The 25,394-nt window shown below is 39.8% G+C and overlaps 1 protein-coding gene across 2 annotated transcripts in view; it reads right to left on the bottom strand.

The window, feature by feature from the left end:
- sun1b (Sad1 and UNC84 domain containing 1b) overlaps positions 1–25,394 on the bottom strand; it is a 55,748-nt gene that overhangs the window by 15,086 nt on the left and 15,268 nt on the right. Inside the window, exons 3-19 of one of the 2 annotated variants that reach the window (XM_078558887.1) lie at positions 22,526–22,726; positions 20,642–20,838; positions 17,521–17,550; positions 17,215–17,409; positions 14,836–14,955; positions 14,202–14,285; positions 13,954–14,070; positions 13,654–13,752; positions 13,195–13,288; positions 13,006–13,064; positions 10,768–10,916; positions 10,422–10,682; positions 7,435–7,521; positions 2,733–2,776; positions 2,509–2,650; positions 2,073–2,324; positions 254–338 (exon numbers count right to left, since the gene is read on the bottom strand). In XM_078558887.1, the coding sequence (XP_078415013.1) occupies positions 254–338; positions 2,073–2,324; positions 2,509–2,650; positions 2,733–2,776; positions 7,435–7,521; positions 10,422–10,682; positions 10,768–10,916; positions 13,006–13,064; positions 13,195–13,288; positions 13,654–13,752; positions 13,954–14,070; positions 14,202–14,285; positions 14,836–14,955; positions 17,215–17,409; positions 17,521–17,550; positions 20,642–20,838; positions 22,526–22,726 (2,216 nt within the window). The remainder of the gene's footprint in view (positions 1–253; positions 339–2,072; positions 2,325–2,508; positions 2,651–2,732; positions 2,777–7,434; positions 7,522–10,421; positions 10,683–10,767; positions 10,917–13,005; positions 13,065–13,194; positions 13,289–13,653; positions 13,753–13,953; positions 14,071–14,201; positions 14,286–14,835; positions 14,956–17,214; positions 17,410–17,520; positions 17,551–20,641; positions 20,839–22,525; positions 22,727–25,394) is intronic. The other variant, XM_078558888.1, reaches the window with a different exon arrangement.

Raw genomic sequence — 25,394 nt, 5'->3', positions numbered from 1 at the left:
AACCTAGAGATCACCAATTTCCTTAACTCAAAACACAAACTGAAGCACCTACTTACTGCACAGAAAATGGAAAATGAAAGCAGATTGAAATATATTTTATGCCTGACTTTTTACAGGTCCCACTGTTGCTCTCTGATAATATCGGTATCAAGTGCTTTAATATATATTTCTGTTCATATGAATTTGTTTGTTTCCAAATTATTTCCCACTTCACTCCCCTCCCCACCCCCAAAGGAAAACTGCAGCTACTTACCTCCAGATTCTAAAGCAAAATCCACCATTCCAGTTTTATCTTCACTGTACAGTTTCAAAGCATTGTCCACTATGATATGCACTTGCTGGACAGCAGGTAACCAGACATGATGGGAAATAAACATAAAAAAAAAACTTAAGGGCTGAAAAACTGTATATTTATAGAATTATAAGTAATACTAATTTTTCTTAAGACATACTAATGATGGCTACTAATAAAGTACATCAAGCTAGATACAAACACATCCATTCCCTCCAGCACTTAACCCTTGAAAAAAATTCAAAGAAGCAGACAGAATGTTTTAAGTACATAAGGACGTGCACACAAATGTTCATGTGGACCATGAATATAAATTTCTAAACAACTTGTTACAGCACAAGTGCATTTTAAAGAACTTTCTTCAGTACAAAATACAATGATAGCTCAGCAACATTGAGTTGTGTTAGTAATTACACACCAACAACCCATAATACAATCTTAAATTCAAACCCAGTGTCTGACAAAATCCTTGACATGCCAGCAACATGTCAAAAATTGGGCAATGTTTTAAGGTTGCATGATTTGCAAAATGCTCAATTTAAAAACTGAACACAAAGCTTCACCGACTGGTGAAATTTGATAGGGCAACAACGACTTGAAGTAATGTAGTGAAACATCCCAGGGCACTTTACAGGAGTGTTAACAAAAATGGACTCAGAGTCACATAAGGAGATATTAAGGCAGGTGACAAGAGATTGGTCAGGGCCAACTTAAAGGAAAAGAGGTGTGGAGAAGCACAGGGTTTATGGAGGGAATTCCAGAGCCAATGGCCTAGAAGGCATAGCTGCCAATGATTTACGATTAAAATCAGGAATGCTAAAGAGGCCAGAATTGTAGGGGCACTGATATCTTGGAGGGTTGTAAAGATGGAGGAGGTCAAAGATAGGAAAGACTAACCCATGGAGGGATTTGGAAACAAGAATGCAAATTTTAAAATTCAGAGTTGTTGGAAGAAATTCCAGAGGGTGGAGCACTGCGGTTGAATGAGTGGTCACAGAGTGGAGTGAAGAGAGTGGGGATCAAGGTGTAGGTCAATGTCAAAGTGAAGGGTACTTGTAGACTCATACTGCTGGAGATCACAGATGGAGGCTAGGCTACGGAACGATTTGAAGGTGAAAATGAGGATCGAGTTCCATTTATTTGTATGTTGAGAGCTGCTGTAGCTTTGTAGAGACAGAGGTGATGGGGACATGAGCCCAAGACAAGGGTCACAGTATTCTGTATCATTTAGTTTGTGCAGGGGAGGTCAACAAGGACTGCCTGGGAGAAAAATCAAGCCTCTAAGTAACAAAGGAATGGGGATTTGGCAGCAGAGGGTGAGAGGACAGCTAACATTTTGGAAGTAAAATAAAGCAGTATTGACAACAGATTGTGCGCGTGCAGGGGGAAGTTGAGGAATGGTTAAACACTACACAAAGCCTTTTGATGCTTCCACAGACATTACTAATGCTAAAAATGTTTTAATAGCTTCTAAATACTTTGGGGGGTGGGGGGGGGGAGGTGCGTACTAAACAGGAAAGAGAGCCAAATATATTTCTAAATGGATTGGAAGTATCTAGTCTCTATACATAGTGGGAGAAGTTCTGTTGTGTTGATCAGGGAGAAGGATGTTGGTTTGGAGCACCTTAGCCCATAGACCAAGCACCACATCAAAAAATGTTACGTGAACATTGATGCCACAATGACAAACTTATGGAGCAGGACAAAGTCCTTTTTCATAAAGAAAAAGAGGCAGTGTGTGAGGTGAAGGTACAGGAGTAACAATCTAAATGGTACTCACCTCCTCTGAAATGCCACTTAGCCCAGCACTCGTGACTGCACATGCAGCTACCTGTGCATCTGGCAGTTTTTTTGTTTCAATCCAATGTTGAGTAAGATTTTTCAGGATCTTCATTTCCAAATTTTTTAACAGGACCTGGAGTTCAGTTTGGTTGGCAAACTGTGAGGACAGCCATTCCTTGAAGGACTCGGGTGAAGTTTGTTTGTTTCCAAAAACCAGTAAGTTGACCAATTCTCTGACCTGATTGTCAACCTTGAAAAGCAGAACAGCAAACGGCAATTTTGTGTACAGAAACCTTGCAGATTTTGCTGGGATGATTGTTCTGGCCACTGTCACTATAAATGCACTTATCCAATAGTGAACAGTGAGTTGTGTAGCACAACAGCAAAATATTCAAATATTTTTACAAAAATGAGAAAAAAAAAATTATGCTTACATTTCCCTGTATCCCATCAATCTTTGCACAGGATGCCTTTAGCTCTTGCATATTTGACAATTCTGATTTGACTGTGGACAATTCTATATCCAGTCTCTTGAGTTCAGAGATGAGGTGCTGGTATTGTTCCTCATTTTCATTGCTTGGGAAAGAAAAAGAAATTGGAAATAGTATCCAATGAGAATTTACTGCATACTTGTTGAAAGGAATATGGTGCATCATACCTCAGAGTGCTGGCCTTGGCAATTTCAACCTCTTTGTAAACTTCCTGTAGGTTGAGAGAAAAAGGAAAATTACTTACATACAGAGAAACTGCTTTCAGTCAAACATAACGTTCTTAACCGACCATCAGGAATATGTATATAGAATATATAGCTTATTCAAGTTTACCTTCCAATGATTAATTTGCCCATTACATTGGGATGTAATATTCAAAGGACTAGGAATTGAGGAATTTAAGTGGACTTACTAAATTAGTATTAGTTATTTCCATTTTGGGGAGAAACTAGAGAAATTTAGTTTGTTCCCAGAGATTAAGGGGAGATTTAATAAGTGTTCAAAATATAAACATTTTTGATAGTTTCTCCTTATTTACTCTGTTTCACTGGGAGAAGGGCTGGTGATCAGAAGAGACAGATTTAAATTCATGGGCTAAACAGTCAGAGGTGAAATTAGGAGTTATTTTCAAAACACAGCAATAGTATTATGGTGATGAGGAATGCACTGTCTGAAAGGGCAGTGGAAGCAGTTCAATAGCTCTTTCAAAAGGGAATTGGATAAAACTGCTGTGCTGTGGGTAAAGAACCGGGCGGGGGGGGGGGGGGCGACAAACCTGATAGCACAAGCTTTTACCAGACCTTTGAGAGAGCTAAGTCGACACAAAAATACATCTTTATATAAAATCTTGTGGTGCAGGATTTTATATAAAGATGTATTTTATACACACCCAACTATGGTTAACGCTATTACACATGCATGATTAATGTTCAAAACAAAAAAAATAAATGCCTTCCCCTGAATTTCACCAAGCTATACACTACTGTTTAATGGATCAATCACTAACTATTGTCCCTCCTATCAATGTGCTGGGATGGCTTGATTTCCAAATTCTTCAGGAACTTATACAGCTGTGCCATATGCCCTTCACACCCACACTTGGCCAAACCTATGTTTTTCACCTGATGAGTTACAGAAGCACAGCTGCCCATTTTAACTGCAGCTCAAGACCTACAAAAAGGCTGTGGAAATTGATATTTAGTACTTGGATGTGCGAGAAATCATGGTTACAGATCAGCACCTTCTCACTAACCTGCTCCACCAGCCTGAATAATTACTCATTGAAAGCTGATGCAAGTTATTGAAATCATGGTCACAGCAGATGGCGAGCCAGACACACAAGCTTTCCACCATGCATAACAATAAAACTCCTGTTCAGGAAAGCTTCAGTAACACTGGAAGCCAGTAATTACCGTGCAAAGAAGACATCACCATGCACACCAGCTTGTCAAAATGAAGTCATTGAAATACACAGGATTTTGCAGGGCAATTACTCAAATTTGTTTGGGGGTGTGGGGTGGGGCAGTGGTGCAGGAGAGAAAGAAAGCAAGAGGAAGAAACTTTGAAGTATGCAAATTTTAAATAAACATGTGCCAGTGAGTACTGCAACTGAAGTAGGTATTTTATTTCAAATGACCCTCCTATCCCAAACCCTGTTTGGTGGAGGAGCCATGGTTCCAGCAAATGATGATAAAAATTACACTCGGCCTAGGGAGCAATGTGAAGGTATTGGGGTAAACACTCTTTTTTAAGTCAGCGCATTCTCCCACACTAAGTGATATGTTGGGGTTGAAGGTGCAGAAAATTTGGATTTATTTTTAAGTGCCAGCCAGGACCAGCAGCTAAGGCGCCAAAGCATACACAGACAAATCACAGCCTTACATCAGATTTCCAGCTTCCGCAGTAGTTTGCTTTTATGAAAGCTAAAAACTTGTACAAAAGGGCTCAGCTGCAAATTTGCAATTAGGAAATGGGAGACACACACACAAGGACACAGGACAACTCATTTAAGAAATTGGGAAGGCCTCGAACCACATCCAATCAGCTCCCGTAAACCTTTTGTATAGGACAAACATACATACTTTGCTGTCTCCAAAAGGACAATACCCAGTCTCTGCGTTGCAATTACTGTACAAGAACACAATTATCAGCCCACCAGGGGGGTAATTGTATCTAACTAATACCATTAAGTTGTAACTGATAGTGAAAAATATATAAACTGTGCTCATTTGAACCTCGGTGGAGAAGCGCCTGGACTGCCCAGCGTTTGCTCCCCGCATGCATAATAAAGGAACCACTTGAATATTGCATCTGGACCCCGAGTGTTGAAATTTTGTACCAAAGTATTCCTCGGACCTTTCAGGATCATAAAGTTCAGAAGCACTTTCAAAAATACCTTTTAAAAATACCATTAATCTGATAATAGTTTCTAAGCTTAGACAGTATGATGTATTGGTGAGACCGCACCCAGAGTACTGTGTACAGTTTTGTTTTCTTTTTAAGGGAGGGATATATTTGCAGCAGAGGCAGTTTAGGGAAGGTTCTCTTAGTTAATTGTTTTGATGAAGCTGTTGTCTTGAGGAAGAAAGGTTGAATAGGTCGGGCCTATACTCAGTAAAGTTTAGGAGATGCAATCTTATTGAAGCATACTAGATTCTGAAGGGAGCCTGACAGGATTGATACTGAGAGGATGTTTCCCCTCCTGGGAGAAATCAAAGACTAAGGGGCATAATTCCAGAATAAGGTGTCCATTTAAGATGGAGACGAAGAGGAAATTGTTCTCAGAGGGATATGAATCTTTGGAATTCTCTACTCCACGGAGCTGTGGAGTCTGAGTCATTGAATATATTTAAGGCTGAGGTAGACAGATTTTTGAAATACAGGGGAGTCAAGGGTTATGGGGGACAGGCAAGAAAATGGAGTTAAGGCAAAGATTATATGAGCCACAATCTTATTGAATGACAGGGCAGGTCTGGGAGGCCATGTGGCTTACTCCTGCTCCTATTTCTGGTGTTTTGACAATATACAATTATACTACTTTTGCAAAACAATTTTTTTTACCATTAAAAAGAGTAAAATGCATTTCCAACAATAACTGGTGCGCATGTGGGAAGAAAATTGAAGTGTAAACTAATACACAATATATCTGCAGTTGCTATTTTTTTGTTGCTTTGTTAACTTTAGAAGTTAAAAGTTTAGTTAAACTTTCAGAACTGTGTTGGTATTTCTGCCCAAGAATCACTTTTAGCTGATTTCATGAACTCTACAACAGAACAGAAAAAACAATTTAACAGTTCTCACTGAGAATGAGCGTGGACAGACAGATGCGTATTTAGCAAACTAAAATGTCTTAGAGCTCAAACAGTTAAAGCATCACATGCAGGACATTATACAGATAATTATACCCTATATGTGGCTTTGTTACTGGTAATAGAACACCATCATTTCAAACAGCTTTATTGTGCATCAATTGTGTAGTTAAACACAATTTTCACACCTAAGCACTTTTTTGGGCAAATAACAGATATGAACTTTGTACGCTTGTAGCTTCTCTATGAGCATCAACACACCCAGCTAAGATCATGACAGTGTGCATATTTCTGGTGATCATTTGAAAAGTGAGCATTTGTTTAAGTTTCTCTTTTTCCCCGAACCTAACCCTCAGGATGAAGATGCCCAGACTGAGCTAACTTGCAGTAATGCAATTATACAATCGTTTTCTCCAAACTGCATCCAAACGAACACACACACCCTTTCTGCAGTGTAAACAGTGAAAATAAAATTTACTTTAGTAAAACATTTGGATACTCAAGATCAGAAAAGTTCTCAGTAAAACATCTAGCCTCCAGTTTAAAACACACCCATGCTGCTCTCAATTTCTCAATGAATACCGTTTTTGAAAACCATTGTAAACACACCATCTCCATAGTCAGGCTCTTCCTTAAGTGCTGCAGCATATATAAATAAATCAGCCTCTTTACAACAGTCATAAGCCACTACTAACCTAACAATTGTCATACATGTAACAAGCAATGCACCAAGTAATCTCTTTAAATGAGCATTTACAGCCAGCTCTCGTTAATGACATGACTCCATGCTGGCCTCTGTGTAAAACAGATATAGGTATCTAATGCATGAGGTATGAGTTTTCCCATCTTACGGGGAAATGTGCCTTTATTGCAACTTTCTGGTCTGCAATCTTAAGTGCGATGCAATGCCGATAGTTGGCATTTCAATCACCTACAATCAACTTAATTTTTCATTCAACAACTCACTTCATTCAGCTAAAGGACTAAGGACTCATTACAGTACCAATATTAACCACATAAAAATCAGATTGATATTAGTCCCAAGACATGAACTTTCTCCAATTTTGACACTCCTCTCCTCAGGACAGTTCCTTCTATTGTCACCCTTGTACTGAAATTAATCACCATTAACTCTGGCTCAAACCCATCTAAGTTGCCTGGACTGCAACAATTGAATAGATGTGTACTTACCCACTCAACTAGCAAGGGAGTTGAAAATGAGTGAAGTCCGTGAAACTGCAATTATGTTGCAGAAGCTACACTGCATTGTAGAGCATTAAAAAAGGTTTAAATGACATCATGAACCACCGAAGGGTGAAGCTTAAGTGACCTAGTAATATTTTAATCTCGAGATTTGCTGTTTATCTAACCGTATAGTTCAGGGTTTTTTTTTTGCTGTTTTTGCTCAAACACAAGAATATCAGTTTCTAACTATTCAAAGATTCCTATGCACGAACACCATCCACTAGAGGCTTCCCAGTAGCAAGTAGCTAAATATTCTACAATTCTCAGTTGTGTTAAATATTAAGCTAGCAGATGAATAATTACAATGTTACCATACCGCTGATCTGTTAGACAAACTCTTAAGCAGAAACTCCAGTTCAGCGATTCGGAATTCATGCTTCTGATGTAAAGCCATAAACTGATTCTAGGGAGGGAAGAAAGAGAAATATATTCAAAATATGTCTATTGAAAGTGGTTAACTGACAGCTGTACATGAAGATAAACAAGAAGATAAATATATGTAAAACAAGTAATCCCGAAACTTTTCACTGCCTCTCTGCAAGGTGAGACTACATAAAGGAGCTGACATCGTAGCCTGTAATAACAATTGGTTTTTCCACGAGTTCTCTGGGAGAAAGCTCAACAGCTAAATTGCACAGCTATAAATGCAAACAATATAATAAGTTATCACATTGCTGCAGAATAAAGGGGTTAGGGTTGGTAACCTGAAGGAATAACATCCAGCAGATCCAAGTGGCTCAACCGAAGCCAATCTTGAGATTTGTAGCATACATCTATGTTTGTAAAATGGTCAGCATACACACTGATTAAGTTATTTGGATAGTAATTTTTCATGCAAAATGAACAAGTGTGGAGATGTAATAATTTTTTGCCAAACTTTAGCAAATTACCAGCTGTCCGCACATGATTTGTTTACAGGTGTATGGCGAGGAATACTGCTTTATTTGTTTTGGGGGCGGGGGGGGGGGGGGGGGGGGGGGTGGAGAGAGGGTAAAAATGGTTAGAGAAACATTCCTCTGCAATCAGGAGTCATCGACCTGAAATTTTAAACTCTTTCTCCCATACATGCTGCCTGCCCTGCCATGTTTACTGCTGTTTAAGGATCATTGCATTTGACATGCATCATTTGGATTTAAACCTAGGTGGCTACTCGTTTCATTTGGTGAGAATATTTAAGTAGCCTACATTGGATTGATAGCTTTTGAACTAGATCAATTGGCAGATACAAAAGGCAATTTTGGTTGGGTTGTCATGTCATATGCAAATGTCAAATACAAATGCTATGGAGCCGATTTACATTATGACCATGTCAAGTGACCATGGCAAATGCAACTTCTGAAGCCTCTGAAGCATTGGAGGCAAAAAAGGGCCTCAACATATCTGAGATAACATTCTGTTTTGCCCCCGACAGTGAGTGCAGTCCCATTTTAATAGTTTTGAGTGTTTCAAAACACAAAAGCTTTGATATGGACTCTGTCTGTAACAGGGGCATTTATGGAATTAGCTTGGACATTTAAGGCTGCTGGGTTCCAATGATGGAAAAAGTTGCTTTGAATGCACCTCCACTGTTGCTAATTGAAGGATTCCATGTTATCTCTATTCATAGGGCAGAATTTTCTACCTGTCGGGCAGGGAGCCGATCTCCGCCGGAGAAGCGGGCCCCGCCGCCATTTTACGTGGGTGGGCCAATTAAGGCCCGCCCAGCATGACGTCCGGCGGGAAGCGTTATGCGCTTCCTTGGGGGGGGGGGGGTGATATTCCCCAAAAGCGAAAGTGCGCTCTTTCACGCATGCGCACGAAAGAGCACACATCTCCCTGAGGCTAAGTGCTGCCTCAGGGAGATTGCTTACACGTTGAAAAATATTAAAAATAGAAAAAAAAAATTCCCTAACATGTCCCCTACATGAGATGGGACATGTTCATAATTTACACAATAACTTTATTAAAATTTTTGAAACCCTGCATGAAACCTCATCCCACCACTGGATGAGGTTTCATGTTTTATCTATTTGCCGCCGGGGCTCCTGGCCTGCCCGCCAACCTTAAGGTTGGACGGGCAGGCCCTTTAATTATATAAATGATACTGTCAATGGCCTCAATTGGCCATTGACAGGTCGGCGGGCCCGCAGCTGATTTTGCTGCAGGCCCGCCTTCCTGAAAATTTAAATGGGGCGAGATGACGTCGGGGCTTCCGCCCGACGTCATTCGCGTCATTTTACGCGTCAGCGAGCAGGCCCAGCCCCCTGCTCGCCGACGGCAAAATTCTGCCCATAGTTGTGACAGACAATTAAGCATATGTACAAAATTTTCAGTTCTTACTTAACCGGGTCAGCTCCAGTTGCACATTTGCCTGAAAAAAGTACTGAGCTGCTCACTTTCATCAACCAAAAGAGCAGCTTGCTTCTTGTTAGAAAGCTCAAAACACCCAGGCACCTTAAGTCATATCCTTTCTATAGGAAGGCTAAAATGTTTATTTCCCCAGAAATGTGGCATTTGCAGAGCAAGAGTGCCAATGATCACCCTCAGGTAATTTCAAGAGAGACTTGATCTTAACACTTGATCTCAGTGGCATCAACAAATGCAGTGGAATATCTGAAACGTCATCACCAATCCCCATTATAAACTCAAGTTACATGTAGTTCCTGCTTCACTTGAGGAACATTTGACATCACTCAATATAAAAATCATAGGACTTGCACCTGTTAATAATGCTTTCCCGACAATGGAGAATTTTTAAAAAGGAATACAAAATGTGCTCGTGCACATAAACACTTTAACTGTGGTACAGCCCTCCCAAGCAAGTGAGGTAGCTGCACTTAGTATCACCTTGCACCAAGCACGAATACTGACATACAGCCATGCAAATGATGATACAGCCCCCAAAAATAGCAAATGCGCTCCATCACTGATCTGCACACAAATTCAAGTACATGTAGATATGTAAAGCACTTCAAAATCAAAACTATAGCTAAGAATATCAACCCAAGTTTTTATATGTTTTAAACCTGGCAGTAGGAGAAAACTGCTCCCAGAGACAGACTTGTAAATCCATAATTTAAGGTAGTTATACTACCCCGTAGCCAAGGTTACAATTAGGATACACACCTGCTAAAAGCTGGTTGCAAGTATATGGACAACTCATGCATGAATTAAGAAATGTTTAACACATTAAACTCAAATGAAAAAAAGTTAGTATTCCAAAGCTGCTGCAACACTGATGTGCCCAACATCTGCATAGTTGAAGACGTATTTGGTCATCTCAGCTGTTGCTTTTTCTCGATGTTTTGGACTCCAGCAGTTTACCTGGAGAACATCAGTTCCTTCCTGTTTCATCTCTTCCCACAGCCCATTTGAGTGCTGTCTGATCAAGTTTCTGATGAGGACCATGATTGCTTCTTTATCGTTCATCTGCCCGACTTGTTCCTGTAGTTTCTGTAACAAACTGGCAAGCTGACTGTAACGCTCATCTGAAGCAAGGGAGCTCTGAGAACACTGGTCACTGAGCACGGCAATCTGCTTTTCCAACTCTGTCACACGACTCCAATCGAATGAGTGTCCAGTACTCTGAAACAGATAGTTACATGGTGACAAAGTTGCCCTTTAGGCCTCAAACCATGCTGCGCAAAGATATTTATGCTGGAAGCATTACCTGTGGAAGTGGCAGAGAACCAGGAATCTCCCCATTTGTCCGGATAGTTGGTACAGTTTCTTTTGAGCCCTGCGCTGTTTGTACTGCTGTCCCATTAAGGACTGGTAACAATGACCACAAGCCTGCCAGACCAAAGTACCACAGGCCAACTAAAGAAAGAAGAAGCATGTTATTTTTATGGGGGGAGAAAAAAAAAATCACAATATTCAGTTTATTTGCAATAAGTTTGATAAGCAAAGACTTGCTACAAATAGAAATTGGAGAGCTGTTGTTTCTGTCTAGACCTTTAGTGCTATTAAATGCATTGAGCTATCACAAGTTTTTCTGCATTCTTCTTTCACATGTTCTCCTGGTCCTTTTGAAACATCATATTTTTAAATAACTTGCATCAGGGCAAATTCAGACTGTTTATTTTTAGACCTTATGCAGACAAAAACAATTTAGTCATTGGGTATTTAACAAGAATTTAATAGCACTATTTCCCCTACCTTTTTCAACGATTTACCAGATTATCCACAGAATATATATTTATACAACCCAGTAGATGACACTCTACTACCAATAAAGGAGTCTCGTCAACCATCACATACGTAAAGGGGTATATGCAGTCATATCTTTCTGCACACAAGTGAAAGAGGAGTGGGATGCTTATCTCATGTTTAAAAACTGTTACATAAATGCAAGTTGTTGTCGTGATGTGGGAGGACAATAGAATCAAAACCAACAGGATTTGGGAACCTGACTAACAAACACCACAACAAAAAATAATGTAATTTCTTTCAGGACACTGACAAATGAACCATTTGGATACCAATTGTAATTCAATATATTTAAACGTAGTCATTTAAACTTTCATTCAATAAAGGTAATGGAAAGGAATGCACACGTAGGGTTAGCGGTTATTATTTGAAGCGCAAAGAGTAAGTTTAGCTTTTTTTTAAAAACTTGTAAGCAGTCTTTGGTTCTGACCCAGTTGACTCAGAACACATTATAAACCCTCCCACTGCACGTTCTCAATTGTGTTTTAGTTTGCATGTGGTCTTTGGTTTCCACCCATTAGCGTGTTTAATTTGCCTAAATTGGTTTCTTTTTGAAAGAAAAATTGAAAATTTTATACTCAATATATACTTATGAAATTAGTTTTCTTTCATGAATAAACATGGATAGCAAGTTTGTTGGTATAGCGGCATAGGAGGTCTTGTGGCACAGTGGGTAGCATTCCTGCCCCGAGCCCAGAAGCTCTTTGTTCAAATCCCACTCCAGGACTTGATGGCCACGTTCATCTATGGCAGGCTATATGAGTGGGAGCACAAGAGCCTCCCCACGTTACAGGACTCCACGCGCAGGTTCTTGCCACAGGCTGTACTCAGTGGAAAGTGTCCTCCTTGCTTCGAGAGGCTGCCAGAAGGCAGCATATGCAGATAGTGTTGTACGCTTCATAAGCAGGATGTTTTGGCACAATGGAGCAGTGAAATGGGTTAGCTGCACAGGGGCACTTCACAAAGCTTCTACCTGGTGAAGGAATACTGTTCCTGTGGTAGATGAACAACAGGATTCAATTTTACCTCAAGTCCTCTTTCAGACCTTTTGTGAACTTTGTGAAGTTGAACACGAGTATGATATGTGTGTCATATGTCAACTTGTGAGCCACTTTGGGTGGAGGTAGAGTTGCTCTTTTGGGGGTTGGCTCAATATTGAGTATTTAGAGGTAGAAGAATAGATCCAAGCTCGCAATTTGTCTAAAGGGGTAAAGGTCTTTCTCTCACAGGCCTGGCCATTTCTTTCTTGTGCCATATTCTAAGGCCACTTAGTGGGATTTCAAGATGAAGCACATCTCTCTCCAAACCAATAATTGGGTCCCACAGGTGGCATTTGAAAGTGAGATAGGACAACATATTCATTCATTTATATGGTTGCCAGAGGTACAAAATCAGAGGGGAGCATTATTGAGTTTGGTGTACACTTTAATTTGGACTTGAAGCACGGCAATGTTGTGTTGGGTTGGGAATGGAAATGTCACACTTCAGTATCAGTCTTGCAACATGCAACAGTCATCCTAAAATATAACACACAACAGGTATGCTTTCAAGTCCTTCCAAATCACAAACCAGCTTTCATGTACAATGTTGCTTTGGCAGTTTGTTAATCCAGCCAAACAGGCATCTTCACCATACTCCAGCGCATCACATAACACTTACTATCAGGACCACAGATTCAAACTCGTCGGTGTTTGCTTACCAAATAAAAACAGAAGTGGGATCAACAGGAATAACCATCTGAGCAATCTGGACAGACACCTGGATGCAAAGATAAACAATAATTGCCAAACCAGATTATATCCAGCAAATTCTACAACCTATAATAAATTCAGGCATTATATTTTCATTGCTAAACAAACTGAAATCAACTGACATCAGCTGAACATACCTAGTGAGCAAAAATACATCAAGAAGGGACATTAAAGTGATCAGCTGGTACCATCCAGTCCCAAGCCACCAGAAAGCTCCAGAAGCAGCCTTTCCTAAAAAAAAACAAATGCACAAGATTGATGTACGATTACAAATTCAGGTGCTTACCCTGGGAAGTAGGTGAAAATCCAATGAAAAACATGCTGTGTGAACTAGCCCAACTATAAATCGGAGAAAATAGGAAAAGCAAATGCATGAATCCAGAGTGCAAGTCCATGACATTGAAGAAAATTAAGCCAGGGTTAATACTACTGAAGCCATCACTAGATGCGCAGGACTTGGGGTGAAATCTAAGCTTGCAACGCTCTACCACCAAATAGCCAGCCACAATAAACACCAGCTCTAGAGGGCCAAGTGTGCAAAAATTAATAGGTGGAACAGATGCAGAACAAAAATTAAAATAAAAAAATTAAATAACCTGGAGATACAATGGCCAACCACAGAATAGACAAGACCTTCCTGGATACAAACCAGGCAACAGCACCAGCAGCCTGCATCACTTGCAGCAACAAAGAGCCTACAAATAAAAAACAGATCTGCAGTACATCAACTTTGCATGTTCAGGCAATGTATTTTTGGTGTAGCTTTTATTTTACTAAATATACTGAACAATAGTTAATGCACCAAATATCCCAAACATGTTGTAACAGCATCAAATATCACCATTTTTCACAATTTTGTCAAAGCGCGAGGACGAAATAGAAGTCTAAAAATCAACCTGCATAAGCAAAGACCAGCCAGATGGTCCGCGTGACTTGTGTAAACTTCATGTGCTTTGTGGACCCCACCTCTGTGGATTTATATGTATCGTGTTTCATCCCCTTACAGTCATCACCTGTTGGTTGTGGCAGTACAATACATTAGTGGAGTGATCAAAGTGAACCCAATTTGTGGTCAAGTGCATTTTGCCCCACAAGCAACTGTGGAATGAAGTGGCAACAGCAGGTATCAAACCAAAATACTTACACAAAGATTCCCCATTTATATTCAGGTGTCCATCCCCAGTAATCAACTCTTTTACATTCATTCTTCCACAGTAACTTGAATGGGCTGCAACACAGAAACTGATTCTTAGCTGTCTTTCTCAGATGGAAAAAATACTCTGCAGAGAAAAATCTCGACTTGTCAAACCAATGAGTAGTGAAGTTACTACATTTGCATGTAGCCAGGACTACGCTGCTTATACATGCAAATAAGCATAAGCAATTAAGAGTTTACTGAAATAAACAAGCACAAAAGCCATTTAAATTTTAGATACCCATTCACAGCTCACTTTGCTGGCTTTGGTCAGCCCTCCAAAACAAAGTGAAAATGGTGACGTGCTACTTAAATTTAAACAAGTGAAAGTGATCTATTATAGAAAAGACATTCCATGCCATGCACATACCACTGCAATGATTAGAAGAATTTTAAATATTTTGGATATGCTTTTTAGGAAAAGCACCTGAAGAGACCACAACCAGTAATCTTACACTGAAAATTAATAAAGTGGCAAAAACTTTCTACAACAGGGGAATACAAAAAAAAGTAATGGGCTCAACTAGGCAGCAACAGATTTAAGAACATGCAAGCACATGTTTCACCCCACACAGTTAGATACCTTTGGAGTAAAAACCAGTCTTCAACAAAAGTGTTTGATATAGCTGCAAAAACCATGCGGCTGCAGTTGATACAGTATACTTTGCCAACTGGAGTGTGTGATTCATGAATAACTGCACTCCTGAAAAAAAGCAAGCAAATGCAACCAATTTTAAAAAAAAAAATCCAAATATTACATTCATGACACTTATGTAGGGGCTGTTAAACCCAGGAGCAGATCCTACTGCAAAATTTAAGGGATTAAAATTTGCTGATTAAACCATGAAAATTAAATTTCGGTAAAATTGAATTCAAGCCATCAGAACACTTATTAGAATAAAACAAAATACATAATTATTTCAGTAATAATTTTTAATTTCACAAAATTACACGGCACTGTCTATACTCAATTATAGTTTCTCAGGTCTGCCGCCCCATCTAAAAATGAATGCTTTATCAATTTGTGTACTTTGATTTTTTTTTTTACTGAACTGCAGATTAATTACTCGCTCCCTCCCAGCAGTACAAAAAAGGATTGCCACCTTCACTTACAGTAACAGCCAACAAACTTGTAAGCTATTCGGCACAAGCCCAGAATTCCAAACATTAACATTCAGGTATTTTAGGGTGTACTGCATTTTCAAAACAACAATTCAATGTAAGCAATGAGATGCACCATGTAGACTTAAATTGTACATTTATTGTTGAACCCAAATAAAACCAGGAATTAGATTTGTTCTTTTCCTTCAATTTCATATTCCCCCTTTTCATGCAATTCTTTAACTAAGGAAGTTTGCTCCTGAGCCTTGATAATATCACATGCCCAAAGGGCAAGTGCATACAGTTCAGGGAAACCAATCTTCCAATATCCCTTCCCTATAAATAGGAACACATTTCAGGTTGCCAGCTTCCTGGATCCCCCATCCATAAAAGTCAAGAATTCCAAGCCTCCACTCCTCCGTACAGAGATTTCTCTTCTGCATACAGTCCCCCTTTTCTATCCATTGCCAGTGAAAGTATCAACTTGAGCTTTAGTCACAGATTAAGAATGAGTGGGTCACTGGGTCAAAATTCTGGAACTCCCTTCCGAACAGCATTGAGTGTGTACCTACACCACATGGACTGCAGCGGTTCAAGGCGGCAGCTCACCATCACCTTCTAAAGGACAATTCGGGATGGGCAATAAATGCTGGCCTAACCAGCGATACCCACATCCCATGAAAGAAGAAAGAATGAATGATCAAATCTATGGTCTTTTGGTACTTCACTCAAGCATTTTTTTTTTAAACAAAATCATGGAACAGAACCATAAGGCAGAATTTTACAGCTCCTCTGGGTAGACTTGCAGGCAGGGGTGGGGCCCATAAAATTCTGTGGGTGCCTTTCCCACCATCTACCTACCCACCCTGGTCTTGGCCATGATTTAATGGGTGGAAGACAAGGCATTCAGCAGCCTGCACAGCCTCACGCTAACTGAGGCCCTTAAGTGGCCAATTAAGCCTCAGTTAGGAAGTGAGGGGTGCCTCCTTCATGGGCCCCTTTTCCTGGTCTCTGGATACAGTCCCAGCAGTAGCCACTGCTCCCTAAATAGGTGCAGCCCACCAAAACAGGGGCAGGTTTCACAACTTTTTCAGCAGCTGGGGTGGTAAACCCCACTACCCTGTCCATAGAACAGTACATCAGAGGGTTGCTATTCAGCCCTGAGTCTGACTCTTTCAAAGAGCAATTCAGTTAGTTTCACTCCTTCACTCTTTCCCAATAACCCTGTAATTTTTTTCTCCTTCAAGTATTTATCCAGTTCCCTTTTGAAAGCTACTTTTGGATATTTATCCACCACTATCAGGCAGTGCATTCCAGATCCAAACTACTCATTCAGTAAAGAGGTTATCATCCTCATGTTGCTGCTGATTTTTTTCCCCAATTACTTTCAATTGGTGCTCTTTTGTTATCTACTGTTTCTAGTGAAACCCTTCATAATTTTAAACACCATCAAATTTCCTCTTCGCCTTCTCAGCTCCAGAGAGAAAAAACCCAGTTTCTCCAATCTATCCACATATTTGTACTCCCTTATCCCTGGGACCAATGTAGTAAATTTCTCCTTTACTTTGCCAAAGCCTTCCTAATGTGTGGTGGCCCAGGATCAGACAATACTCCAACCAGGGCTGAGTCTTGTCTGAATGACCACAATGTATTTTACCACTGATAGGGTAACGATAATCACAGACAAATCGACCCTATCCTTATACGATGTCTGCAAGTACATAGCAAGAAGTGAGATTCCCAACTGGATTGTCACCCCAACAGCCCTGGGGTCCTGCAGCCACCATTTCATGTGGCTTAGTTTCACCCGTGCAGTGTTTTTATGCTACAAATGGGAATCTTCTATATGCCAGTCACTTACTTGACTTGTCTTTTTTGTTTTTGCTCCTGGAGTACACGGTTGAAGAAGGTGCATGGGAGGCACAGTATACAGTCAGAACATCTTTTCGTTCAGAAAGAATGCTGCAGTCGTTACAGGTGTAACCATTGAACATGGCCGTCTGCATTTCTCCTGTCACTATGTCTCCATTTGCTCGGATTAAAGTTGTATTTCCTCCTTAATAACAAAGGAGAGGGACTTGGATTTTTGACACCAGCACTAACCAAAGAAATTAGGTGTAGTATTTTAATATGTCAAATGAGTCTTAACAGCTGAAGATTTCTTTACCTTTGCTATCACCATCCTCATCATCTAGACCTGTGTAAAAACAAAACAATTTTTTTAAATATATTGCTCAAATGCACAGTAATTAGCTAACTTATCTCAAGCAACTTCAGCATCAGTGGACTGATGCAAATACCCTTCAGTGTAGATACTTCAGGTCAAACACTGGAACAAAGAGGGTTCACTCCAGTGCCAGCAGTAACACCTAGAAGTTTTAATGCTCAGTTATGCTGAAAAAAAGCATTTAATTCAAATAGCTACAAAAATCATTATTAAAAAGCAACTAGCTGCACAACAGCAGTGAGAACATTTCAAAAGGTTCTTCATTGGCTGTAAAGTGCCATGGGGCATCGCGAGGTCATGAAAGGCACTGTATAAATGCAAATTCTTCTTTTAACTGCAACTGATCCTGTTCCATTGCATTATGAAGCAAATGACTAACAAATCACTAAATAAACTTCCGCCACAAGTAACACATTAAAAATGGAAATCAATGCTCTTTTATACAAATTCACTCTCACCCCACCATTTCCTGAGCTTATGCGGGGCACAATTTCACAAGCACCATCATTCCTTTCACACCTGTTCCCAAGCTGTCCTTCACACGAGTTTAGGCAGCAAATTGCAAAAGGCTATTCATCCATAAGGATCAACTAGTTCTCGCCCATCACCCACATCAACCCACTTTCCAGCAGAGATCCATGAATAGCTATTAGCAGTCAAAACCAAAGCTAATTTTTCACCCTTCGGCCCAAAATGAATTGGGATCAGTTGTTGCACCCCTTTGTTTACTCAGTAAAGATACAAGAATCGAATGTGGGACTTTGTATAACATTTCTATGCTGGACAGTGCATTTACTCATTTATAAAGAATGATTAATACAAAAAAAGGCATTTTAAGATTTATAACTACTAAATGTGTTGCTATTGATCGAATCACTTGATACAACTAAGTTTCTGATTAACATTCAGGTACACTAACCTCAAGTATATTAAATCACATTTGGGAGAAGACAATAAAACAATACAGCTAGGGCTTGACACAGCCTCAGGGTTGGACCACATTTCATATCCAGTTTCAAAAGTTAAGCATTATTCAAAGAAACACAGACACAAGACATAGGGCCATAACCTCCGACTAGCGTTGGAAAGTGCTGGCCCACGGAAAGAAATACCTACTTACCTGGTGTTGAAAATTATGCTGACAGAGCTGCTTAGGGCCTGCACCAAAAGACTTACAATAGTTACTCAGAAGTTAGAAGAGGTTTTAATTCTTCTCACTTTTTCTAAGTAACCACTGGTATAACCCTGGCAGAACCATCTAAAGTTTGCAATTTAAACTACATTTTCAGATGGTTCCCAACACAGCGCAATTGCCCATGGGAAGTGTGCACTTCTGGGCAATTGCCGTGCAAACCCTTACCTGGGAACTTCCCAGAGGGGTTCCCCAGCGCATTTTTGGGGTCCCCCCTCCTCCCCCCAAAATCCAACATTGGGGAGCTCAGATGTTATGGGCCATAAAGTACCAGAGCAATTATGACAGTTTTCAGGGGTTTTTTTTCCCACGCTCAGGTGGTGTGTTTCAAGTTACTTCCTCTCTTTTTTCATCAAAAGTAAACAGTATCCTTCATTTGAAAGACAGCACTCGTGCAACTTTTTTTGGCTGTCTATACATTTTGAAGTGCAGGAAGTGTAAGTATTTGCCAGAATGGATTTAAATGCAGGGCTCTCCATGCAAACTCAAATATATTGGTGGTGGAGGCACAGATCTGCTGAAATCAATTTGAAATTTGCTCCCCAAGGGCGGTTTTGTTTGAACAGCACACCAAGTAATATTGAGCAGTTTTAAAGCTGTTTTCTTTTGCCCTTGCTTCCCTTTCTGCGGTCGAAGTGGTTTCCGAAAAGAACGTGCTTGGTGGTTTTAAGATAATGTCTTCAAACATCGCTTGTTTCCTTTGTTAATGTTTGTGACACTCCACGTGTTAACGGATTTTAAAATTGAGCATTTTGTCTACATTAAATCTAATGTCGAGCCTTTTATACACCAGAATGACCTGTATGTGTGTGTGTGTGTGTGTGCGCGCGCGCGTGCGTTTTCAGTTAGGATTCACAAATTTCCACTGTTTTACACAAGCATTAGTTAATTTTCAAGGCTATCAAACTCTTATCCCAACTAACCCAAGTGTCCAGTAAAACACCAAATTCATATTTGACATGAAGTTTGAGGGAGCATTTTCCTCATTCAAAAGAAGTTTTGCTCACTCAGAATGTAAAAATGGCTAAATGCATTAAAGTGAAAATGAGTTTAAATTTTAACTGCTAAGCTGGTGATTAGTTTTTGCTAGTGAAGCCAGAAACAGATTTTACGGTTCCACATTGGATTTTAATCACACCCAAGCTCCTATTCAAAAAAGTCAAAACATTCCTGGCAAGGCTCACAAAAGTCAGTCACTGGGTATATGCAAATTACAACCATTAGACAATTTCAAGCCCACTGCTGCAGTGCTACAGTGTTGGAGCAGAGATTTCACAAGATGAAGTGAAAAAGCATTGCTCACATAGGGAAAAAGGGGACTCACGGTTCATCAATATCATGAAATTCTATTTCAAATCAGTAATGAAGCATATGAAGGAGTTTGTGTTAAGCACTCTTTTTTTTTTAAAAGAGGACCACAATGCTACAAAGTCAGTTGGAGAAAGAAGCTAACAAGAGTTGTGATTATAGTAAAGAGGTAGCTTCTGAAACATCTCCTAGTTGAAGGAACAGGAGATGCTTCAGTAAAACTCAAGAACATTTTGTGAGCCATTTCTGAAATGCTCTTTCACAGTTAGGATTTCCAGACAAAAATGAACCAGCATGGCCCTATCGTGGACAGATACTGTGACAGAAAAATTCAAATGAAGTTGATAAATCTGAAAATATTAAGCAGAACTGGATCAGATTTGTTTTCAAACAAACATTCTCAGTCTCCAACTCAACCTTCAACAATCTCCAGGGAAATAAATTGCCCCAAGTTAAACTGAAGTTATTTAATTCTTTAAACTTCCAACTTGCAAACAAATTGAAGCAAATCATAAGCTATTTTTATAACCAATTTAACAGCTTGCACTTTATCCTGCTTACCCCAGAAATGGCCTAATTCTGTTTTTTCTCGAATTGATGACTCATCCAGTACTGTGGACATCATTGATATGTCTGTCCCATAGCTTAGGATACTGCTGTGACTGGAAACCGAGGACTCAAACATGGATTTCCTTGGAGTATGAGACACAGAAACAGTTTGCTTGCTTGCACTTTTGTGTTTCTGTTGTTGTGTGTTTCTGGAAGAGAAAGCTATGTTAAAATATCTTCAGCTAATTTTAATGTTTTGCACAATAGCACTGTGTCACAGTAGAGTTCAGGCAAACGGTAGCACATGGGAGATTCCAATTACACCCACTTTGGAAAACATTAAGCGAAGGAGAATGGTCAACCCCAAGGCTGCCTTCAAACACCTGGAAACCAACAACAAAAAGAGCAGAGGTCTTGAACCAGGTCTCTGGTCGACTTGAAACTTCAAAAGAGGGGAAAACCCAATGATAACCAAACACTTCCCATTGGTAACGTCATGATTTGATGTTATGCAAACATACACAACTCATGATCTTGTCTAATTTTTCATATATTTCAGTAGCACAATTAATAGAAATAATACATCAATAGTGTCTCTCAGTAGCCCCAAAATGGTGCAATCTTGCCAAAAACTTACACATTCTGTGGGCACACATCATGACTTTAAGTGACATTTGAATCAGGTCACCTCCATTTCCCATTCCCAGGCTGGAAGATTGTGTAAGTCAGCATCAGGTGTAAGAAACAGCATCTGCATCACATATTTTCTGATGAGGAGCCTCTGCCTATTAAGTTACTTTTTTTTTTTAAAAACCTTCAAATGTTCACAACTGTTGTGCTTTAACATTTTCTGTTTCATTTTCAGAGTTTCTTTTATCTCAAGTGCTTGAGGGAAACCAAAGGATTGAATCATAACCATCAATCTGAATCAGGCACTGAAGTGATCTGATTCAGTTGGCAGGTGTTTTATTGGTTTTGGGGTAGAAGAGGAAAAAGAAAAAGAAAATCAAGGAGAAAGATGAAAGATGCCAGTTGTTGGGGGAAGAGGGTGGTGGTGTGGATTGGTGAAGAGATCTGCTCAGCATCATTATTTTTTTTTTGGTTTGTTGCGATATGAGCGTTACTACCAGCATTTATTGTCCATCCCCAACTGCCCTGGAGGGGTGGTGGTGAGCCAGCTTCCTGAACTGCTGCAGGCAATGTAATGTACACCCACAATGCTTGAGAGGGAGTTCCAGGGTTTGACCAGTGATAGTGAAGGAAAGGCGATATATTTCTAAGTCAGGATGGTGTGCGACTTGGAGGGGAACTTGTAGCTGATGGCATTCCCAAGTGTCTGTGTCCTTGCCCTTGTCCTTCTAGGTGATAGAGGCCGCAAATTTGGAAACTGCTGCTGAAGGAGCCTTGGAAAGTTGCTGCAGTACATCTTATAGATGTTACACATTGCTGTCATGGTACACAGGTGGTGGAGGATAATGTTTAAGCTGGTGGATGGGGTGCCAATAAAGCGAGCTGCTTTGTCTTGAATGGTGCTTAGCTTCTTGAGTATTGTTGGAGCTGCATTCATCCAGACACATGGAAAAGTATTCCATCACACTCCTGACTTTTGCCTTGTAGATGGTGGACAGGCTTTGGGGAGTCAGGCAATGAGTTATTCACCACAGAATTCCCAGCCTCTAACCTGCAGGTTTAGTTAAGTCTCTGGTCAATGGTAACACCAGGATGTGACTGTGAGGGAATCAGCATTAGTAATGCCATTTAAGGTGATGAGGAAATGGTTAGATTCATTGTTGGAGATGGTCACTGCCTGGCACTTAAGTGACCAGTAACATTCACACCACCGATCAGTGTCAGTCTGATCGTTGTCCCCTTCTCTCAATAAATAAACAGGCGTACCTGGATGAAGATTCTTTGTAGGACAAGAGACTTCCCGTGAAAGAATGGTTGCTCCCAATGCTCTCATTGTGCACACTCTCTGCGGAATAAAACTCATTGCTAACAGGACGCAATCTGCGTCGTGACATTCTTGGCGAGTCGTATACTGGATGCAACTGATGCGTACTTTCAAAATCCACTGCCTCTGTTGAGTAGCTGGAACTGTAATAAAATATACTCTGTGAATATTTCACACATGCACTTAGCAATTAAACATTAATACTGAAGAATAGTAATGTACTGACTTGTTCATGCTCTGGTTTCAGTTTTAAAGAATTTGCACATTGTTCTCAGAACAGTTAACCAGTCATTAATGCAGTTTCCACTAAAATCATGCAATACATAACATGCAGGTTGAGGTAATGTGGACTTGGCAATCTCAGATCATTAATTCAAACTACCAGAAGTTTAAAAACACAATCTGGTAGTTGCTGTTCTAGATCTTATATCTTCACATTTTATAGATAATCAAAATTACTGATGTGAAAGTTCCAGTTTCAAGAACATGCAAAGATTCAGTGTTAAAGCACCATTGCAAAAAAGACAGTGCTTAGATTAGCAAAGATCATCAACAACAAGTCACAAAAACTCAAACTTTTACAAAGTCATGCATTTTGGCATCCTCCTGTGATGTTAATCTTTTAAGGTTCAAAATCCAGAGGTTATGAACTTGCAGGTTATTGCACTAAATGCCATTTGCAAAGAAAATAAAAACACTTTCAAACATTTTAGCATGGAACAGAGTTACTTCAATTATTTTTTTCTTCCTCCTCATGTTCTTCCCACCGCTCAAACTGACACAAATAGTTTGCCTACGTCTTTCCCAACCGTGCTCTGCAACCAACTGCTTTGGGGGTGGGGGAGGGGCCTCGAGAACCATCTAAGTTCACATGTCTTTGGTTCCTTATTCTGTATCTTGACTTCACTCGGAGCGATACCAAGAGTGATACAGAACATTACAGGGATAAAACATGCAACTTAGAACATCTGTGCCCAGTAAATGTCATTGTGTCATTGAACTTTTATCAAAGTTCAAACAATTTTCTTGGTTGCGGGGGTGGGGGGAGACAAGAGAAAGTAAAATGAAGCAGCAGAAAGCAAAAAAGGTATATCATACATAAAAAATATTCAAATTACCAGAGACTTTAACATTCTACTACAAGTTTATATGAAGCAGGAAAATTTTTTTAATAATAGTCCATGGAAAAATAGGGCACTTTTAACAAGTTTTGGGTTTTCCCTTGTGTGCATCCAATATTCTAAATTCAGCAGTACATGCCTCTTAACGATTTAAGCACTATGATCAAGGCTCTTTTGTGCCTTATAAGTAATGCAAAACAAATTATGAATAGTTGACAAATACAATGATGGTAACAAGGAGACAGTTGAGGAAAATTCACAGCGGGCTTCATTAGCCTGGCCTCCAAATTCATCCCAATGAAACTTAAGCAGAACAAGATGCCCTTTCATGATGGGGGATTACGGAAAACAGTATTAATTCTATTCACACTGTTGGTGGGGAGTAGAGTGGCAGATTTGTGCTCGTGCCAAACAAACAAAGAATACAAGGCACTGAATTGAGCCATTAGTAACAACATATGAACTGAACACCAACTGGTTAAAACAGCTGAGGATTGCTCGAGTTTTGTAAGAGTTCCCTTACAAAGTTTGATGAAATGTTTTGGATGCAACCTTTTGCAGTTATGCAATAATTTGAGAACCTCTAAAATCGGTTTCCACTTTGTAGTAATGCCAAAATTACAGAACTCCAGAACATGGACTGAACTGACCCAAATACTGGTGGAACATAGGAACAGCACTGCTGCTGCTATTATTCAGCTTCCACAAGCCTGTTCATGGCTGATCCATATAGTAACCCAACTGTCTTGGGTACGTAACACCTACTGGTTTGTCTATCAAAAACCTATCAATCTCAGGTTTGGAATCTTCAACTGAGCTACCCGCAGCAGCTTTTTGGGGAAAGTTTCTAATTTCCCCAACTGCTGAGAGATCCCCTTACTTATAGTAGAAATTTCTTTTAACACTTTTTAAAAACAAGTTTGACACTTTACTGATTTTACTCTGTGCCACGTTGCTTATCATGGCATTTTAAAAGATGAAGCATAGCCTTTTTGTAGTATTTTGAAAAAGCTCTCAGCTAAACATTCAAAGTTTATTAGCTTGAGCAAAGTAGTTCTATGCAGGCGTTTAAGCTACCTTGTTAGCAGAGAACTGTCTTTTAGTTTACATATAGCTGTGGTCTCTAAACCAATAACAAACAGCAACAATTCTGCACAGAACTGTTTTTCATCATTAGAAGCTACAGTTTCTGAAAAGGCTCCACATGCTGCTGTCACACACTACTTCAAATAGTTAAATTACAAAATATGAGCATAGCAAAATTTAAATAAATTTAGTTAATAATGGTGCTACAACTAAACTGCACATTCTATCGTATTTCAACAGCATTGCTGACTGTCAACAAATCATCTGAAACATCAAGTCTCCAACCCAGAATTGGAGAGCTTATTTTATTACACAACTTCTGCAATATCCACAGAAACCTGAAAAACTGCTCAAATCGTAGGTTATCTGCTGTTCCCATTTTAAACATTACATCACCGTTGCACAAATGAACAGAACACCACATGGGTATTCCTGTGAATCAATGAAAGCTCAAACCCATTCGGGTATGTAACATACAAGTTGCTTCAGCGTCGTCTTCGGTCAGGCCCACAAGTTATTTAAATGTCACTTCACACAAGGGATTCTATTATCAGAGGGGCACTAAGGTGTGTGAGGTGTTTCATTGAAGATCTCAAACTAAAAA

The sequence above is a fragment of the Cetorhinus maximus genome, chromosome 15 (genome assembly GCF_964194155.1).
Source record: "Cetorhinus maximus chromosome 15, sCetMax3.hap1.1, whole genome shotgun sequence".
NCBI classification, from domain to species: Eukaryota; Metazoa; Chordata; class Chondrichthyes; order Lamniformes; family Cetorhinidae; genus Cetorhinus; species Cetorhinus maximus.
Note: the sequence above shows the minus strand (reverse complement) of the source record. Positions and strands in the feature narration are given on the sequence as shown.